The sequence below is a fragment of the Schistocerca nitens genome, chromosome 5 (assembly GCF_023898315.1).
Source record: "Schistocerca nitens isolate TAMUIC-IGC-003100 chromosome 5, iqSchNite1.1, whole genome shotgun sequence".
Classification (NCBI taxonomy): domain Eukaryota; kingdom Metazoa; phylum Arthropoda; class Insecta; order Orthoptera; family Acrididae; genus Schistocerca; species Schistocerca nitens.
Window position 1 is genome coordinate 854648301 of NC_064618.1, and position 21611 is coordinate 854669911.

Here is a 21611-nt window from a genome sequence, read left to right on the forward strand (position 1 = left end):
ACCTCCTCATTAGTTACGTGATCTACCCACCTTATCTTCAGCATTCTTCTGTAGCACCACATTTCGAAAGCTTCTATTCTCTTCTTGTCCAAACTGGTTATCGTCCATGTTTCACTTCCATACATGGCTACACTCCATACAAATACTTTCAAAAACGAATTCCTCACACTTAAATCTATACTCGATGTTAACAAATTTCTCTTCTTCAGAAACGATTTCCTTGTCATTGCCAATCTACATTTTATATCCTCTCTACTTCGACCATCATCAGTTATTTTACTCCCTAAATAGCAAAACTCATTTACTACTTTAAGTGTCTCATTTCCTAATCTAATCCCCTCAGCATCACCCGATTTAATTTGACTACATTCCATTATCCTCGTTTTGCTTTTGTTGATGTTCATCTTATATCCTCCTTTCAAGACACTGTCCATTCCGTTCAACTGCTCTTCCAAGTCCTTTGCTGTCTCTGACAGAATTACAATGTCATCAGCGAACCTCAAAGTTTTTACTTCTTCTCCATGAATTTTAATACCTACTCCGAATTTTTCTTTTGTTTCCTTTACTGCTTGCTCAATATACAGATTGAATAACATCGGGGAGAGGTTACAACCCTGTCTCACTCCTTTCCCAACCACTGCTTCCCTTTCATGCCCCTCGACTCTTATAACTGCCATCTGGTTTCTGTACAAATTGTAAATAGCCTTTCGCTCCCTGTATTTTACCCCTGCCACCTTCAGAATTTGAAAGAGAGTATTCCAGTTAACGTTGTCAAAAGCTTTCTCTAAGTCTACAAATGCTAGAAATGTAGGTTTGCCTTTCCTTAATCTTTCTTCTAAGATAAGTCGTAAGGTTAGTATTGCCTCACGTGTTCCAACATTTCTACGGAATCCAAACTGATCTTCCCCGAGGTCCGCTTCTACCAGTTTTTCCATTCGTCTGTAAAGAATTCGCGTTAGTATTTTGCAGCTGTGACTTATTAAACTGATAGTTCGGTAATTTTCACATCTGTCAACACCTGCTTTCTTTGGTATTGGAATTATTATATTCTTCTTGAAGTCTGAGGGTATTTCGCCTGTCTCATACATCTTGCTCACCAGATGGTAGAGTTTTGTCATGATTGGTTCTCCCAAGGCCATCAGTAGTTCTAATGGAATGTTGTCTACTCCCGGGGCCTTGTTTCGACTCAGGTCTTTCAGTGCTCTGTGAAACTCTTCACGCAGTATCTTATCTCCCATTTCATCTTCATCTACATCCTCTTCCATTTCCATAATATTGTCCTCAAGTACATCGCCCTTGTATAAACCCTCTATATACTCCTTCCACCTTTCTGCCTTCCCTTCTTTGCTTAGAACTGGGTTGCCATCTGAGCTCTTGATATTCATACAAGTTGTTCTCTTCTCTCCAAAGGTCTCTTTAATTTTCCTGTAGGCAGTATCTATCTTACCCCTAGTGAGACAAGCCTCTACATCCTTACATTTGTCCTCTAGCCATCCCTGCTTAGCTATTTTGCACTTCCTGTCGATCTCATTTTTTAGACGTTTGTATTCCTTTTTGCCTGCTTCATTTACTGCATTTTTGTATTTTCTCCTTTCATCAATTAAATTCAATATTTCTTCTGTTACCCAAGGATTTCTATTAGCCCTCATCTTTTTACCTACTTGATCATCTGCTGCCTTCACTACTTCATCCCTCAGAGCTACCCATTCTTCATCTACTGTATTTCTTTCCCCCATTCCTGTCAATTGTTCCCTTATGCTCTTCCTGAAACTCTCTACAACCTCTGGTTTTTTCAGTTTATCCAGGTCCCATCTCCTTAAATTCCCACCTTTTTGCAGTTTCTTCAGTTTCAATCTGCAGTTCATAACCAGTAGATTGTGGTCAGAATCCACATCTGCCCCTGGAAATGTCGTACAATTTAAAACCTGGTTCCTAAATCTCTGTCTTACCATTATATAATCTATCTGATACCTTTTAGTATCTCCAGGATTCTTCCAGGTATACAACCTTCTTTTATGATTCTTGAACCAAGTGTTAGCTATGATTAAGTTATGCTCTGTGCAAAATTCTACAAGGCGGGCTTCCTCTTTCATTTCTTCCCCCCAATCCATATTCACCTACTATGTTTCCTTCTCTCCCTTTTCCTACTGACAAATTCCAGTCACCCATGACTATTAAATTTTCATCTCCCTTCACTACCTGAATAATTTCTTTTATCTCGTCATACATTTCATCAATTTCTTCATCATCTGCAGAGCTAGTTGGCATATAAACTTGTACTACTGTGGTAGGCTTGGGCTTCATGTCTATCTTGGCCACAATAATGCGTTCACTATGCTGTTTGTAGTAGCTAACCCGCACTCCTATGTTTTTATTCATTATTAAACCTACTCCTGCATTACCTCTATTTGATTTTGTATTTATAACCCTGTAATCACCTGACCAAAAGTCTTGTTCCTCCTGCCACCAAACTTTAATTCCCACTATATCTAACTTTAACCTATCCATTTCCCTTTTTAAAATTTCTAACCTACCTGCCCGATTAAGGGATCTGACATTACACGCTCCGATCCGTAGAACGCCAGTTTTCTTTCTCCTGATAACGACGTCCTCCTGAGTAGTCCCCGCCCAGAGATCCGAATGGGGGACTATTTTACCTCCGGAATATTTTACCCAAGAGGACGCCATCATCATTTAATCATACAGTAAAGCTGCATGTCCTCGGGAAAAATTACGGCTGTAGTTTCCCCTTGTTTTCAGCCGTTCGCAGTACCAGCACAGCAAGGCCGTTTTGGTTAATGTTACAAGTCCAGATCAGTCAATCATCCAGACTGTTGCCCCTGCAACTACTGAAAAGGCTGCTGCCCCTCTTCAGGAACCACATGTTTGTCTGGCCTCTCAACAGATACCCCTCCGTTGTGGTTGAACCTACGGTACGGCCATCTGTATCGCTGAGGCACGCAAGCCTCCCCACCAACGGCAAGGTCCATGGTTCATGGGGGGAAAATCATACAGATGACTGCTATTTCTCCCCGACTCCACCTATAAAGGCAGGATTCTCTGTGAAGAAAAGAAGAACAGTTCAGTACCTAAATTTTCCATCTGCTTTTTGACCCATTCCCCATTCGGATAGTTTACCAGTTCCTACTCCACCCGAAAATTGTGTGTTTGAAGTAGAAAGTGAAGACTGTGTGGAACAAGAAGAACTAAACTAGCCTTCCACATCCCATGACCCTGATTTTGAGGGAAAAGATGATAAACCGCACAGACTGAATCAAGCGAATTGAGTGATCTCATGAGAGACCTTGGCCCGTCAAAGGAGAATGCAGAAATTCTTGGGTTTAAACTACAGCAATGGAATCTTCTCCAAAGTGATGAGAGAATATCACGGTACAGAAAACATCACATGGAACTGCTTCCCTTTTTTGAGAAGAAAAATAATCTTGTTGTTTGCTGTGACATTAATGGCTTGATGAACTCTTTGAATCTGAACCATGATCCAACTGAATGGAGGCTATTCATAGACTCCTCCAAGCTTAGTTTGAAAGCTGTGTTACTTCACAATGGGAACCTTCTTTATCTATTCCTGTTGGTCATGCTGTTCACATGAAGTAGACAAATGCAAACATGACAGCTCTCTTGGACTCAATTACCATAAATATCATGGACACAAATGGAAAATCTGTGGTGATCTAAAAGTCATTGCCATACTCTTAGGAATGCAACTGGGTTACACAAATGTATGTGGGATAGTAGAGATAGGAAATTGCATTGTATTAAAGAAGACTGGCCTGCAAGAAATCTTCATCCTAGCAAGAAAAATGTCATTGCCAAGCCTCTTGTGGACCCAAAAGACATTCTCTTCCACCCCTGCATATCAAGCTGGGTTTGATGAAAAACTTGTTCACTTATGACTGGTTCTCCATCTGAGCTCTTGATATCCATACAGGTGCTTCTCTTTTCTCCAAAGGTCTCTTTAATTTTCCTGTAGGCAGCATCTATCTTACCCCTAGTGATATGTGTTTCTACATCCTTACATTTATACTCTAGCCATTCCTGCTTAGTTGTTTTACACTTCTTGTCAATCTCTGTTTTGAGATATTTTTATTCCCTTTTGCTTGCTTCATTTACTGCATTTTTATGTTTTCTCCTTTCATCAATTAAATTAAATATATTTATACTAGCCCTCATCTTTTTACCTACTTAATCCTCTGCAGACTTCACTATTTCATCCCTCAAAGCTACCCATTCTCCTTCTGCTGTGTTCCTTTCCCCTGTTCTTGCCAATTGTTCCCTAATGATCCCTCTGAAACTCTTTACAACCTCTGGTTCTTTCAGTTTAGCTAGGTCCCACCTCCTTAAATTCCTAACTTTTTGAAGTTTCTTGAGTTTTAATCTACAGTTTATAACCAATAAATTAAGTTCAGAGTCCACATTTGCCCCTGGAAATGTCTTAAAATTTAGAATCTGCTTTCTAAATCTCTGTATAAACATTACATAATCAGTCTGAAACCTTCAGTGTCTCCAGATCTCTCCCACATATACAGCCTTCTTTATGACTCTTAAACCAAGTGTTAGCTATGATTAAATTATGCTGTGTGGAAACTTCTACCAGGCAGCTTCCTCTTTCATTCCTTTCCCCCAGTCCGTATTCACCTATGACTTTTTCTTCTCTTTCTTTTCCTACTATTGAATTATGGTCCCCCATCACTATTAAAATTTCATTTCCTTTAACTATCAGAATAATTTCTTTTATCTCAACATACATTTCTTCAATCTCTTCATTAGCTGCAGAGCTTGTTAGCACATAAACTTGTACTACTGTTGTGGTTGTGAGCTTCATGTCTATCCTGGCTACAATAATGTATTCACTATGCTGTTCATAGTAGCTTATCTGCATTCCTATTTTTTAATTCATTATTGAACTTACACCTGCATTGCCCCTTCTTGATTCTGTAGTTATAGCCCTATATTCACCTTACCAGAAGTCCTGTTACTCGTGCCACTGAACATAACTAATTCCCCTTATATCTTAACTTAAACTTATTCATTCCCCTTTTTAAATTTTCTAACCTACCTGCTCAGTTAAGGGATCTGACATTCCATGCTCTGATCATTAGAACACCAGTTTTCTTCCTCCTGATAACGACATCCTTCTGAGTAGTCCACACCTGGAGATCTGAATGGGGGACTATTTTACCTCTGGGATATTTTACATAAGAGGATGCCATCATCATTTAATGACACGCTAGAGCTGCTTGCCCTCGGGAAATATTATGGCTATAGTTTCCCCTTGCTTTCAGCTATTTGCAGTATCAGCACAGTAAGGCCATTTTGGGTGATGTTACAAGGCCAGTTTGGTCAATCATCCAGACTGTTGCCCCCGCAACTACTGAAAAGACTGATGCCCCTCTTCAGGAACCACACATTTGTCTGGCCTCACAACAGATACCCTTGTGTTGTGGTTGCATCTACAGTATGGCTATGTGTATTGCTGAGGCAATCAAGTGCCCCCCCCCCCCCCCCCCCAGTGGCAAGGTTCATGATTCAAAGAGGGGGGGGGGGGGGGAGGGTTGAGCAAAGTATCCAGAGCAAATATAAAGTAAATAAGTTTGTGTTAACCTTACATTATGCATATTTATTTGTTATTTGTATGCATCAAATTGTATAAATGCATAATAATATATAAATAAACTATCAAAACTTTGTTTTGCAAATCAAACTGCTTTTTCCTGCTGCTAGTTACTTGATTTATACCCTACGTTTTTCGCCTTCTCCTGTTCTAAGGCATCACCAGTGGGATCTATAACGATACAGTTTTGTTAGTTATAGATTATCAAACAGTTCACTTCACGATTTTTTGTAAAACAAGTAATTACTTATGATTTGCTGATCTGTGTTTCCTCACATCTAGTCTGCAGGTCGCGTTACCACTTTTATCACTAAATATTGCGACTTCATTACATGTTTCATCTTCTTTTGAAACATGGTGAACAGTGTGTGGATGGCGAGAACACAAATATGTGAATATATGGCAGTGATAAAAGTGGTAGTGTGACCTCCAGAGCAGATGTGAGGAAAGGCAGATCAGCAAATCGTAAGTAATTACTTATTTTTACAAAAAAATCACAAAGTGAACTGCTTGATAATCGATAACTAACAAAACTGTATCATTATAGATCCCACTGGTGATGCTTTAGAACAGGAGAAGGCGAAACGCGTATGGGATAAATCAAGTAACTAGCAGCAGGAAAAGGCAGTTTGATTTGCAAAACAAGTATTTATGTGCTTGCTGCACAGGATGGCCACACAAACAAACGTGTTATCAAAACTTTACTGACTTATAGTATTCATTTTATATAAGCAGCACACCCTGCTGTCGCAGGGAAAAGAAGGGGACCAGTGGAAAAATTCCCCTGTTGGACCACAAGAAAGGCAAACATGTTCCTCGTCCAAAGACTTTGACTGAAAAGTGGAAAACCATCTATCTAAAGCCTTATTCCACCTTCCTCAACACAAACAGTGGCAGTAGAAGAGAGAGAACACAGAGTGAGTGGAGGAGAAAGAGAGAGGAGACAGTGATGGTGGGAGGGAAAAGTGGCAAGAGAGGTGGATAAAGAAAAATAGCAGTGGGAGCCAAAGAGAGAGAGGAGATACTGATGGTCGGTGAGAGACACTGGCAGTAAAAGAGAAAGATGGAAGCAGTGGGATCAAAAGATGGAGGAGACAGTGGAAATGTAAAATACAGATGAGTGGAGATGAGACATAGGCTTGGGACGTCTGGAACCTCCCATACTGGTGAACTTTAATATGTAGGTGTATTGGAGAGCGCACTTTGTACCTAAATTTTGGACAAGTGGATATGGGGGAAAAAGTGAGTTGGACCTCCCAGATTTTTGAGCTGCTGAGGTATGGTGGTGACCGTGAATATATACTGTAAATCAATGGAAGGAAAAGGATATGCTTAATATGAAAACTTCACTGCAAAAAGAGACTGGATAAAAGGATTTAGAATGCTTTGTGTTAAAAGAACTTGAATATGTTCACATGCCAAAATTTTTGTGAGAAAGATGGAATGAGCACTGAAGAAGCTGGTTTTCTACTTTTCTAGCACAGTCTTTAAGAGAGAAACATATTCTCCTTTTTGTGCTGTGACAGGAGCATTCTTTCAATAGTATTTATATGTTTTGCTAATATGTTAGCATAAGTAGAGATCCTAATATTATTAATAATTATATTTCATTTTACACAGAAAATAACAGAAAGATTCCTTCGGAATCCAGACAAAGCACCAAATGAAGATGTTGCTGAAAGGGTGTTTGCATTAGCAGAAAATGAGATCAGGTTACGATACTACCATGGACCTCACCAAATAACTGGGGCTGTCCGAGAATTCACAAAGCCACCTCTGTCTGAAAGAGGTGAAAATCTGACATTTGATCCTGATCTCACCAGAGGCCACCAAGTAAGATTTAATGTAATACTAATTAAGTTCTTGTAGCTGGGGTTCACTGTTGTGTAAAATTTTTTAAAGGACGTCATGGCCACTGCAGGCTAAAATTATTTATTTATAAAAACCACTATTGCAATTTCAGCCATATAGCCATTATTGTGGGTACTGGGGAAAGGCACTTAAATCGCACCATGCTTATGGTAGTCATTTTTCTCAACTTCACAATGACTACACTGCTGAGGTCTCAATAGTCATTTTTAATAATTTAATACTGATTTGTGTAAGATAAGATTAATGATTGGAAAGGATTTATTTTAAAATTTTAAATTATTAATCTATTTCTTGATTTAAATTTTGCACATTGTGACAAGTTTGATAGAATAGTTTTATAATTAGCTTCAATCGATGAATTTTGTTTTCGCATAACTAAATTGTCACTTACAAAATGGGGGAAAAAAAACGACACCTCTGACAAACAGAGGAGAGAATTTTAAGGAATATGGGATGAGTGAAGCTATGCACCAAGAGCAAGAATGCATTGTTAGAAATAATTTCTATGCACATTATAAACAATTTATTTGTCACTGCATGGGTAAAACAAACACAATAAATCTATAAGGAAAGCTACTACTTAAAAAACTGCCACATTCTTATTTATACAAAGTTTCTTTTGCTTATGCACAACTGCTTGTTACTAATTATATCATTACACTCTCATCAGAGAGTACTAAAATAATAATCTGCACATTGTAACCACCAAAATATAGTTCTCAAAATTACAGCAAAACAAGTACAGAAAGGCAATTGTTTGTATCTCAGATATTAGAAACAACAGTACTTTCAAAAAGAAAGAAGAAAGAAAATGGAGGAGAGTGGAAAGCAATTGGATACATTCTCTGTATGTTCCTAGCACTTTCATGTATCTCTCTGCCAGCTGTCAGATACTTCCACCTACAAACCATGCCACAGTGATCCCATTGCAGCAATCCAGCAGGATCTCCAGTCACTACTCAAATCCTTAGGCCCATCCCAGAACCTCTCTCCAGAGTCCATCTCTCTACTTCCCCCTACCACTCCCTGCACTTCCACCTTCTACATCCTTTCTAAAGTCCATAAACCCAACCATCCAGGATGCCCCATTGTAGCCGGTTACTGTGGCCCCACTGAGAGAATCTCTGCTCTCATAGACCAACACCTTCAACCTATTACCTGGAACCTATCCTCCTATATAAAAGATACCAACCATTTCCTCGACCGACTCTCCACAGTTCCTGTCCCTTTACCACACGGTGCCCTGCTCGTCACTATTGATGCCACCTCTCTGTACACTAACATTCCTCATGCCCATGGCCTTACTGCTATCGAACACTATATTTCCAGATGCCCTATGGATTCCATACCAACAACCTCCTTTCTAGTCTCCATGACCAACTATATCCTCACCCACAATTATTTCTCCTTTGAAGGCATTACCTACAAACAAATCTGCAGTACGGCTATGGGCACCCACGTGGCACCATCCTATGCTAATCTATTCATGGGCCATCTAGAGGAGACCTTCCTAAAAACCCAGAATCCTAACCCCTCACCTGATTCAGATTCATTGATGACATCTTTGCTATCTGGATTGAAGGTGAGGACACCTTATTCACATTCCTCCAGAACCTCAACAACTTCTTCCCTATTTGCTTCACCTGCTCCCTCTCAATCCAACATGTCACCTTCCTAGATGTTGACCTCCGCCTCGGAGATGGCTACATCAGTACCTCCGTCCATATCAAACCTACTAACCACCAGCAATACCTCCACTTCGACAGCTGCCACCCATTTCATACCCTTCCGTAGAGCCTAGCCACCCGTGGTCATCGCATCTGCAGTGACGAGCAGTCCCTCTCTAAATATACTGAGGGACTCTCTGAAGCCTTCACTGACCGTAATTATCCTCCCAACCTTGTACAAAAACAAATCTCCCGTACCTTATCTTTCCAGTCTCCCACCACCTCCCAAAGTCCCAGAGTCCGGCGACAGAGGAGCATTCCCCTCGTAACTCAGTACCATCCAGGACTGGAGCAACTGAATTACATTCTCTGCCAGGGTTTTGATCACCTCTCGTCATGCCCTGAAATGAGAAATGTCCTACCCACTATCCTTCCCACTCCTCCTTCCGTGGTATTCCACCGTCCAACGAACCTACACAGTATACTCGTCCATCCTTACACAACCCCTGCTCCAAATCCCTTACCTCATGGCTCATACCCCTGTAATAGACCTAGATGCAAGACCTGTCCCATACATCCTCCTACCACCACCTACTCCAGTCCGATTACTAGCATTACCTATCACATCAAAGGCAGGGCTACCTGTGAAACCAGTCGTGTGATCTACAAGCTAAGCTGCAACCACTGTGCTGCAGTCTATGTAGGCATGACAACCAACAAGCTGTCTGTCTGCATGAATGGCCACTGACAAACTGTGGCCAAAAAACAAGTAGAACACCCTGTAGCTGAACACGCTGCCAAACATAATACCCCTCATCTCAATGACTGCTTCTCAGCTTGTGCCATATGGATCCTTCCCACCAACACCAGCTTTTCTGAATTGCGCAGGTGGGAACTTTCCATGCAATACATCCTATGTTCCCGTAACCCTCCTGGCCTCAACCTTTGTTAGTCACTGTCCTCACCCATCCAGCCCCCTCCCTGTTCCCATTCCAGCACTACACAGCCGTCATTTCACCGCCACACCCAGTCTTTTAATTTCTTTAATTTTTATTTTTATTTCTCTCCTTTCTGCTACTTACCCCCTGCCCCCTCCGCACCTTCTCTCTTACCCTCCATCTAAACTGCAACACTTCACTGTCCGCCACTCCCACCATACTATCCCTCCCCCTCCCCGCCCCAGCCTCCTCCTACCCCCACCCAGTCGCCACTCCGATCATGCACTGGTGCTGCTGCTCGCAGTGCAGTTTCAGCTCTCTGAGACTGCAGATGTGTGTGAAAGTTGCGCTTGTGTGTGTGTGTGTGTGTGTGTGTGTGTGTCTACTGCTGACAAAGGCCTTAATGGCCAAAAGCTATGATTGTGTGCCCATCATGGCTCAGCATCTCCACTATAAGGTGAGTAGCAATTTTCCTTCTCTCGTATTGTTACATTCCATCCTGGATTTTCCGTTGTTTGATTTTATGTATTAATTCATTTTATAATTGATTAAGTGCTATTTACACATTGCATTTTGGTTTCAGTTCTTATTAGTTTTACAGAAGTTATTGAGAGATCAGTATTAATAACGTTTGACATTTTAAATATACAGTTGTAAAATTTCATTATGAGACTTAATTTTAGACTGAGCTGGACTGAAATGGTATTTATTTTCCTTGCTGCCCAACTTCATACATAATTTAAAACAAAACAAAAATGCACAGTTTATATTCTGTACACCTTGTCTAGATAAAGAGCTTTTGAATATAAGACAGTAAATACAAAATCACCTCTAACTTTTGAGATTTACTGTTGTTGAACACATAAATACATACATTGCCGGTAAAGAAAGAAGATCTGTATGTTTACCAAAGCAAAATGATCTGGCTGAATGTACGCTGTTACTCCAGTCTTGTCCTCCCAACTGTATTAGGTTTCTTGCTTGGTTTAAAAGGGGGGGAAGGGACTAAACAGCGAGGTCGTCGGTCCCTTGTTCCCAGTAGAACAATTACCCAAGGTAAAGAAGAAAACAAAGAAGACATATGGCACAATAACAGGAGAAAGGAAGAACCAGAAGAATGACAGAAGATGACAAACACTACAATTGACAAAACAGGAAAAGAAAACCACAGAGAGATGCAAGAAACAGGGAGAAGACACTAAAAACAAGAAAGCAGATTGCCATGGCTGACTGACCATGATAATAAAAAAGGAGGAGCCAGCCACTCTGTAACACATTAAAACCTCCACCCTAAAAGCCCTAGGGACAAAGGACAAGCACTAAAACTCAGATCAAATGATAAAACCTACCCTCACAAATAAAACGTAAAACGAAAGCTGCTGTTGAGGCATTGTTGCCCAACACCAAAGGTAGGGTGCTGGGAAAGTTTAAAGTCCACCACAGAGTGGCTAAAAGTGGGCAGTCCAGCAAGAGGTGGATGATTGTCATTTAGGAGCCACAGTGACACTGAGGTGGGTCCTCATGACTGAGGAGGTAACCACGCGTTAGCCACATATGGCCAATACGGAGCTGGCAGAAGACAACTGATGCCCTGCGAGTAGCTCGCAGGGAAGACTTCCACACATTCACAGTCTCCTTAATGATACACAGTTTGTTGTGCATACTGTTATGCCACTCCATCTACCAAAGCTGAAAAACCTTGTGGCGCAAGGCAGAACGCAGGTCAGTTTCAGAGATGCCCATCTCCACAATAGGTTTCCACGTAGCCTGTTTGGTGAGTCTGTCAGCAAGTTTGTTGCCTGGGATTCCGACATGTCCTGGCATCCACACAAACACCACTGAACCACTGGACCGTTCCAGGGTAGAGATGGACTCCAGGATGTTCGCTACTAAAGGATGGTGAGCGTAGCACTGGTCAATAGCTTGTAAGCTGCTCAGGGAATCAGAACAGAGAAGATAGACTCACTAGAACAGGAACAGATGTACTAAAGTGCACGAGATATGGCCACAAGCTCTGCAGTGAATACACTGCAGCCAGCGGGCAAGGAATGCTGTTCAATATGGCCTCTGTGGACATAGGCGAAGCCAACATTACCATGAGCCATCGAGCCGTCGGTGTAAACAACTTCAGAGCCCCGGAACATGTCAAGAATTGAGAGGAAGTGACAGCAGAGAGTGGCGGGGTTAACGGAGTCCTAAGGACCATGCAAAAGGTCCACACAAACCTTTGGACAAGGTGTACACCATTAAGGCGTATGTGAATGGACCTCAAGTAGAGGTGGTAAAGGGAAGGACTCCAGTTCGGAGAGGAGGGATCGCATTGTGAGCCCTGACCTTGGCCGCCAATGCGGGAGATGAACTGCTGTGGTTGGGAAAAGGAGATGGTAATTCAGTTGCTCGGGAGAACTATGAATGTGTGCAACAAAACTGGCAAGCAATTGTGCACATTGGATCCGCAATGGCGGGACTCCAGCCTCCACCAGGACACTGGTCATCGGACCTGTCCTAAAAGCTCCTGTCGCTAGGCAAATGCCACAGTGGTGCACTGGGTCAAGTAAACACAAATCTGATGGTGTCACCAAACCATAAACGAGACTCTCATAGTCAAGGTGGGATTGAACAAGGGCTCAGTAGAGCTGCAACAGTGTAGAGCGATCTGCACCCCAGTTGGTGTTGCTCAGGCAGCGGAGACATTCAGGTGCTGCCAGCACTCCCACTTAAGCTGACGAAGGTAAGGTAGCCAAGTCAATTGGGCACTGAAAACCAGTCCTAAGAATTGATACATCTCCACTACAGTGAGTGGATCATCATTAAGATAAAGTTCAGGATCTGGATGAACAGTACGATCCCGACAGAAGTGCATGACACACAACTTCGTGGCTGAAAACTGGAAGCCATGGGCTAAAGCCCGTGACTGCATCTTGTTAATGGCTCCCTGTAGGTGCCAGTCAGCAACACCTGTACTGGAGGAGCAACAGAAAATGCAGAAGTCATCCACATACAAAGAAGGGGAGACCGATGGCCCTACAGCTGCTGCTAGGCTGTTAATGGCTACTAAAAATGGATAAACTCAATACAGAGCCCTGCAGAATGCCATTCTCCTGAATATGGGGGGAAATATGGGAGGCACCAACTTGGACACGGAAAGTACGGAGTGACAAGAAGTTTTGGATAAAAATCGGGAGCGGGCCCCACAGACTCCATTCATACAATGTGGCAAGGATATGATGTCGTCAGGTTGTATCGTATGCTTTACGTAAGTAAAAAAAGACGGCAACCAGGTGTTGGCATCTGGAAAAGGCTGTTGGGATAGCAGACTTGTGGGATACAAGATTATCAGTGGCAGAGCGACCCTGGCAGAAGCCGCCCAGACATAATCAAGCGGATTATTACTGGGTTTTTGCACCAGAATGATGGTGCTCTCCTGCCATTGCGATGGAAAGAGGCCACTGCACCAGATTCAGTTGAAGGTGATGAGGACATATCGCTTGTAGTCAGACGAGAGATGTTTAAACACCTGACTGTGGATCGAATCCGGCCCAGGAGCTGTGTTGGGGCAATGTGCAAGTGCACTGAGGAGCTCCCACTCTGAAAATGGGGCGTTATAGGGTTCACTGTGGCGTATAGCGAATGAGAGAACTTTCCTTTCCATCCACCGTTTTGAGAGTGCAAAAGGCTGGGAGGGGGGTGGGGGTGGGGGGGGGGGGTAGTTCTCTGATGCAGAGGCTTGGGCGTAGTGCTCAGCAAAGTGCTCGGCAATCGGCAATCACGTTTGCGTCGGTAGAGAGCACGCCATTGATGTTAACGCCAGGGACACCTGTTGGGGTCTGGTACCCAAAAAGACGTCTGATCTTTGTCCAGAATTGGGAAGGTGATGTATGGCACCCAATGGTCGACACATACCTCTCCCAACACTCCTGTTTCCATCGTTTTATAAGCAGGCGAACGGGCACGGAGCCACTTCAAGGCTATTAGGTGCTCTAGGGAAGGGTGCCGCTTATGTCACTGTACAGCTCACTGACGCTCTTTAACTGCCTCAGCGACTTTTGGCGACCACCGAGGGACTGTCTTTCACTGAGGGCACCCTAGACAATGAGGTATCACGTTTTCCGCCACAGAAATTATCGTTGTAGTGATCTGCTCAATCACAACTACGATGGCACCATGTGGGGGAGATTCAGTGGTGACTGCAGAGGTGAAGGCTACCATGTCTGCCTTGTTTAAAGCCCACCTGGGTTGGTGTCCCTGGGCATGACACCGAGGGAGGGAGGGACAGGAAGCTGGGGAAGTGCTCACTACCACACAGGTCATCATGTGCTCTCCAGAGGATAGATGGGCTGCAAATTGATAAATCAATGGTCTAGTAACTACCATGAGCCACACTGAAATGTGTGGCAGCCCCAGTATTTAAGAAGCAGACGTCGAGTTGGGACAGTAAATTTTTGACATCTCTGCCACGGCCATTAAGCATTACCCCACAAGGGGTTATGGGCGTTAAAATCTCCCAAAAGTAGGAAAGGTTTAGGGAGTTGATTAATCAGTGCAGCAAATATGTTCAGGGGTACTGCACCACCTGGAGGGAGATATACGTTGCATACAGTTATTTCCTGCATCGTCCTTATCCTGACAGCCACAGCTTCAAGAGGAGTTTGAAGGGGCACAGGTTCACTATGTACCGAGTTCAGGACATAAATGCAAACTCTACCTGACACTCTATTATATTTGCTATGGTTCTTGTAATATCCCCTGTAGCCATGAAGGGCAGGGGTATGCAGTGTCGGGAACCAGGTTTCCTGGAGGGCAATGCAGAAAGCAGGTGTAAAGCTTAACAGTTGCCATAGCTCAGCCAGGTGGTGGAAAAAACCGCTGCAATTCCACTGGAGGATGACGTGATCGTGAGACTGGGAAGGCATGAAACATTCAGTGAGGTAGTCTATGCCTCAGGGTCACCTGCTGCCACTGACTTATTTCCTGAACAGGCTATATCCATTGTGACTGAGGGTCTGGCGAGATCTAGGTCCTCAGCAGATGCCAGAGTCTTCACCTCATCCTCAGACGCAGAGCTTGTAGGCAGCTATGGTGTGGGTGCCACCGCAATTACCTTGGTCTTGGGGGTCTTATTTCTGGATTTCTCTCGCTGATCCTTGGGTTTCTCTGGCTGGGAGGGCTTTACTGATTCAGTCTCCGGGACTGAGGATGATCCACTAGCAAGTATCATCTTTCCCACTAGCAGAAACCTGGGAATGGAGTGACCCAAGGGACCCCTTCCTAGTGAGAAGAGCCAAAGAAGACTTATGCTTCTCTTGCTGAGAAGTGGGGACTGGTGTTCGTGATGGTTGGGGGGACAGTGCTTCCAAGGTAGGTGGTGCAGGAGCAACAGGGAGGGGAGTGCCCCCCACCATCAAGAGGGCAGGTGTACTCTTCTGGCTCTGAGAGCCGACTGAAACTCATGGAACTGATGGGGTTACAACTGTTCTCATAGTGATGGCATAAGAGGAGGTCATAGCCACACGATGTAGGCACTCAAATTTCCTCTTGGCCTCAGTGTACGTCAGTCGGTCCAGGGTCTCGTATTCCACGATTTTCCTTTCTCGCTGTAAAATCCTGCAGTCTGGTGAGCAAGGGGTAATGATGCTCTCCGCAGTTGACACGGACGGGAGGCAGGGCACATGGAGTATTGGGATGGGATGGACAACCACAATCTCGACATGTGCTGCTGGAAGTACAGTGGGAAGACATGTGCCCGAACTTACAGTACTTAAAGCACCACATTGGGGGAGGGATATATGGCTTAATATCACAGCGGTAGACCATCACCTTGACCTTCTCGGGTAACGTGTCACCCTTGAAGGCCAAGATGAAGGCACCGGTGACAGCCTGATTATCCCTCAGACCCCAATGGACAAGTGGGACTAAATGAACTCCTCGATGCTCTAAGTTGGCACGCAGCTCATCGTCAGACTGCAAAAGAAGGTCCCTGTGGAATATAATACACTGGACCATATTTAAGCTCTTATGAAGCGTGATTGTAACAGAAACATCCCCGAGCTTGTCACAAGCGAGTAATGCAAGCTGGACAGAGGATGCTGTTTTTATCAAGACTGACCCTCACTGCATTTTGGACTAGCCCTCCACCTCCCCAAACTTGTCCTCTAAATGCTCTGCAAAAAACTGAGGCTTCACCGAGACAAAGGAGTCCCCATCAGCTCTCGTACATATGAGGTACCCCGGCGAATAAGCTTCACTGCCATCCTTAACCTGGCATTCCTCCCATGGTGTGGTCAGGGAAGGGAATGACTTGGGGTCATATTTCTTAGCATTAAAGTTAGACATTGCCTGCTTAGAGACTACTGGCAGTGACCACCAGCAAGAGATGATATAATACGCTTCATGGCGTGTCATCCTCCCTGATGCCACCCATTCCAACCAGAGGTCCTCCCCACGGGCGCCACCCTGCCGCAGCAAAGGCCACCTGGCAGGATGGCCATTGCTGGGAGTTCTGTGCCCCAAGGTGATGGGCATCTACTCTTCGGAATATATGGGGAGTTAACGGCACAGGCATCAGCAGAGTGATCCCTGTGTAGTCAGGGGGCTACAGCCAACCAGGTACATGGCAGCCTCACCACAATGGACTGGGTACCATGCTGGATATGAGGTGCAAAGAATTCCACGGTCCCTGTCGGTGCAGAAAATGACGCTGCATAGTGGGTGGAGGAACACGCACCCAGGGAGGTTGATCTAGAGATGGAGGATCAGTGGGAATGCAGTGCAATGGCGAGAAAGTGGGCTAAAGATGTCAGTGCATGATGGACATGATGCACCATGTAAGGTGCTCTTCCCTAATTGGCTCGCTCTTCGGGAAAATTTTGAAAAATGGAGGTAGAACCCTACAGGGGACAATCACATGAAGACTGAAAGGTGTGAGACTCCTTTTAGGCACCTCTTACGACAGGCAGCAATACCTCGGGCCTATTCTAACCCACAGCGGGGCAACTGTATTGGGGAGAGACCCTTTATGAAACAACAAATCATCAAAGTCATTCCATTTGCAGATCAAGGTAGAGATTATGAACTGATGGTTCTAGATTTTTCTGTGAAAGTATTTGCAGAAGTAATATCATATCTGATTGGGTGAGTACTGGGCTGATACCCATACCCCACCACATTAAAGTGATTCACTAACATTTTGAAAATGATCACACACTTTCACATGAATAACAATAGACACAAACAGATGGGTACATGGTTTCTGCCCATGAATAGGTAGAAGAGGAGAAAGGGGGGGAGGGGTGCATGACAGTGGGGAGGTAGAGCATCCGGTGAATGTAACAGCCAAGTTCTGTAGTTGGACTAAGCCAAAATGATGAAGTGTTACCTTCTAAAGATAAAATTCATAATAAGGATAGTTGCTACTCACCATATAGTGGAGGTGCTGAGTCGCTGATAGGCACAATAAAGAGAAAGTCACAAAATAAGCTTGCAGACAACAAGGCCTTTGTCAAAAATAGACAACACACACACACACACACACACACACACACACACACACACACACACACGCACGCACGCACACACTCCCTCACGCAAACGCAAGTCCCACACACATGACTGTGGTCTCTGGCAGCTGGAAGCCACTCTGCGAGCAGCAGCAGCAATGCATAAAGGGAGAAGCAATTGGGTGGGGGTAAGGAGCAGGCTGGGGAGGAAGGGGAGGGATAGCAGGGTAGGGGTAGCAGATAGTGCAGTGTAGCTGGGAAGCATGCAGGGATGAGGGGGGGAGAGGGTGGGGCAGCTAGGTGCACAGTCGGGAGGTTAGATGGAAGTCACGGGAGAGCTGGGATGGGGGTGGGGGGGGGGGGGAGGAGTAAGGGGGGGGGAGAGGAAGAAGAAAAGGAAAGAAGTAAGAAAACTGGGTGCATTGGTGAAATAGAGGGCTGTGTCAGGCTGGAATGGCAACAGGGAAGAGGCTGGATGGGTGAGGACAATGATTAATGAATGTTGAAGCCAGGAGGGCTACAGGAGCATAGGATATATTGCAGGGAGAGTTCCCACCTGTGCAATTCAGAAAAAAACTGGTGTTGGTGGTAAGGACCCATATGGCACAGGCTGTGAAGCCGTCATTGAAATGAAGAATGTTGTGTTGGGTGATGTGCTCACAAACAGGGTGGTCCAGTTGTTTCTTGGCCATAGCTTGTCATTCATGCAAACAGACAGCTTGTTGGTTGTCATGCTCACACAGAATGCACCGCAATGGTTGCAGCTTAGCTTGTAGATCACATGAATGTTTTCACATATAGCTGTGCCTTGATGGGATAGGTGATGTTTGTGGCTGGACCAGAGTAGGTGGTGGTGGGAGGATGTATGGGATAGGTCTTGCATCTAGGTCTATTAGAGGGATATGACTCATGAGGGTAGCAGGGACTGTATTGGGATGGACTGAGTAGATTGTGTAGGTTTGGCGGATGGCAGAGTACCACTGTGGGAGGCACGGGATGGATAGTGGGCAGGATATTTCTCATTTCAGGGCACTACGAGAGGTAGTTGAAACCCTTGTGGGGAATGTAATTCCATTGATACAGTCCTGGGTGGTACTGAGATACGAGGGGAATGCTCATCTGTGGCTGGATGGTGATGGGAGACTGGAGAGATAAGGCACAGGAGATTTGTATTTTTTACAAGGTTGGGAGGATAGTTATGGTCTGTGAAGGGCACCGTGAGACCCTCAGTATATTTCGAGAGGGACAGCTTGTCACAGCAGATGTGATGACCGTGGGTAGCTAGGCTGTATGGAAGAGACTTCTTAGCTTGTAATGGGTGGCAGCTGTCGAAGTGGAGGTATTACTGGTGGTTAGTGGGTTTGATATGGACAGAGGTACTGATGTAGCCATCTCTGAGGTGGATGTCAACATCTAGGAAGGTGGCTTGTTGTTCCAGCACTACACAGCCCTCTATTTATTCCACAAACACATCTTTTTATTTCTTCCTTTTTCTGCTAACCCCCCCCCCCCCCCTTCCCCGTCTGGATCCCTCCGCTGCCCTCCATCTCACTACCCTACTGCACATAGCTGCCCTACCCTCTGTCCACCTTGTCCTTGCACGTTCCCCACCCCTACCCTGCTATCCTTCCTCCTCCCAGCCCCAGCCTCCTCCTTACACCCACCCAGCTGCCTCTCCCATAAAGCACTGCTGCTGTTGCTGCTGCTGGAAGTGTGGCTTCAGCTGCCATTGACTGGAGTCATTTGTGTGTGAGTTACGTTTGCATGAGTGTGTGTTTCTGTTGTCTATGTTTGACATAGGCGTTGTTGGTCGAAAGCTTATTTTTTTACAGTCTTGTTGTGCCTATCTGCGACTCAGCATCTCCACTATATGGTAAGTAGCAACTACCATTTTCTTAATATTGTTACAGTCCATCATTGATTTTCAATTGTTTGATTTTTGCCTGATGGTTTTTTTTCCATCCTAACCCAGTGCTGTTTTCCTTTGCTACTATTTTCTAATGCATTACTATGCTCAATGTCGGTCCTTCTTTCTCTTCTTTACTGTGTTTCTCTTGTTGCCTTTCAAACCGCACTGTCCGCTCTACTTACAATACGCATTGTATTAACCGTCACGGCCACGAACAACAGACGGGTACAAGACCATGCTGATTGTTGGTCCAGCATCTTAGATTCCACATTACTCCCACCAATATCATTAATCCTATACCTTCAAATTGATAACTCTTGCTGTGTCACTCTTCCGTATTTTCGTGTGTTGTTTCCCAACCTTTCCAGTGTCACATAATCTCTCATCCTACTAACACCTCCCCACTCCTCATTCTTTCTCCGTTAATTTCACCTTATCCAGTCACATCTGGTGTCCTCCATCTTCACACTTACTGACCCTAAGAACTGCTACCCACAGTAAAAAAACTTTTTTTTGTTTATATCTTTTCCTTGCTCTCATTGTGACTTCACACCAGTTTTAGTGAGTTTTTGCCTTTCACTGTCATTGACTCCCCCAGATTTCATCTTGTTTCCCCCTTTCTCATGGATTTCATCCTTTTCATGTTTTCTCCCATGTGTTTGCAATTTTTTTCAGACATAATTCTATAATTCTACATTATTTAACAAGTCCTGCATGATTGAATTTGGGAGTGGGGCAAGAGGTGAGGCCTTTGGAAATGACTGATATTCCTGTGGGGCTAAGGCTTCTGGAGGAAAGCTTCATGACTATGTTTCCAATCTGTTTAGCGGATTGTGTGTGGTAGTGGGAGGGAGTTTTGGAGGGTGGGGTAAATGTAGCAGGTCTGCAAGACAGAGTTTGTCAGCTATGAGGGGAGGTGGGGAGGTTTGGAGGTTGTTGTAGAGGTGGGGGACAGTGGTCTCCATGGCGGGAGTAGGAAGTAAGCAGGGTGGAGAGTTTTTTCAGGTGGTGTTGTGCATGTTGCTCTAGTTCCTGGAGGGCAAGAGTTTCCAAGTGTGATATGGGATCCAGGAATTTGGGATTGCATGGCTGGGAGAATTACTTGGATGGAGAGAATGTATTGCAAGGAGGTTTTAGCTTGGTTGATATGGTTTTGCAGGATTAGGTTGGTGACGGCTTAGGATTGGCAGAATCTGAACAGATGGAGGTCATTGTGGAAGGAGGGGTGGCAGCTGGAGGTGGGTACGCAGGAAAAGTATGTGGGACTGGGTTCTGGCTAGGGATAAGGAAACTTTTCTGTATTGACACCGATGGAAGGAGCAAAGATCCACGGTGGTGGTGGTGGTGGTGGTGGGGGGGGGGGGGGGGGGAAACGTAAATAATGTAGAATTACATCCAACAAAATTCACAAAAACACACCCAACTATGTGAAAAAAAAATCACAAGAAGGGTCAAATGGATGAAAAGGGGGGAAACAAGATGAAATATGAGGGAATCAACGACAGCTAAAGGTGAAAATTCACTACAGTTGTCATGAAGTCACAATGAGATCAAAGAAAAGATATAAATAAAGAAAAGTATTTCACTGTGGGTAGCAGTTCTGAGGGTGGATAAGTGTGAAGAACGGGGGTGGTGTATGTGAACGGATGAGGTGAAATTAGTGGGTGTCAACTGGGATAGAATGGAGAGAGAGTGGGGGGTGTGGAGGGGCCCATAGGCTGAAATACAAGATCATGTGACACTGGAAAGGTGCGGGAAATTACATGCGAAACTATGGGAGAGAGACACAACAGTATACCGCAGAGACAGGCTGGACGGTGAAGGGGGAGGCGTGTTTATAGTGATAAAAACTGCAATAGTATCTAAGGAAATTGACAGAGATCCGAAATGTGGAATAATTTGGGTGAAGGTCACGGTTAAAGCGGGCTCAAACATGGTAATAGGATGTCTCTATAGGCCCCCTGGCTCAGCAGCTGTTGTGGCAGAGCTCCTGAAGGAAAATTTGGAAAATATTTCGAGTAGATATCCCGACCATGTTATAGTTCTGGGTGGAGATTTTAATTTGCCGGATATAGACTGGGAGACTCAAACATTTAT

The 21611-nt window shown here is 44.4% G+C and overlaps 1 protein-coding gene across 1 annotated transcript in view; it reads left to right on the top strand.

The window, feature by feature from the left end:
* The window catches only part of LOC126259241 (dynein regulatory complex subunit 7), a 742488-nt gene that overhangs the window by 647679 nt on the left and 73198 nt on the right, over nt 1–21611 (top strand). The window contains exon 8 of the mRNA XM_049955864.1: nt 7253–7465. Within this exon, the coding sequence (XP_049811821.1) occupies nt 7253–7465 (213 nt within the window). The remainder of the gene's footprint in view (nt 1–7252; nt 7466–21611) is intronic.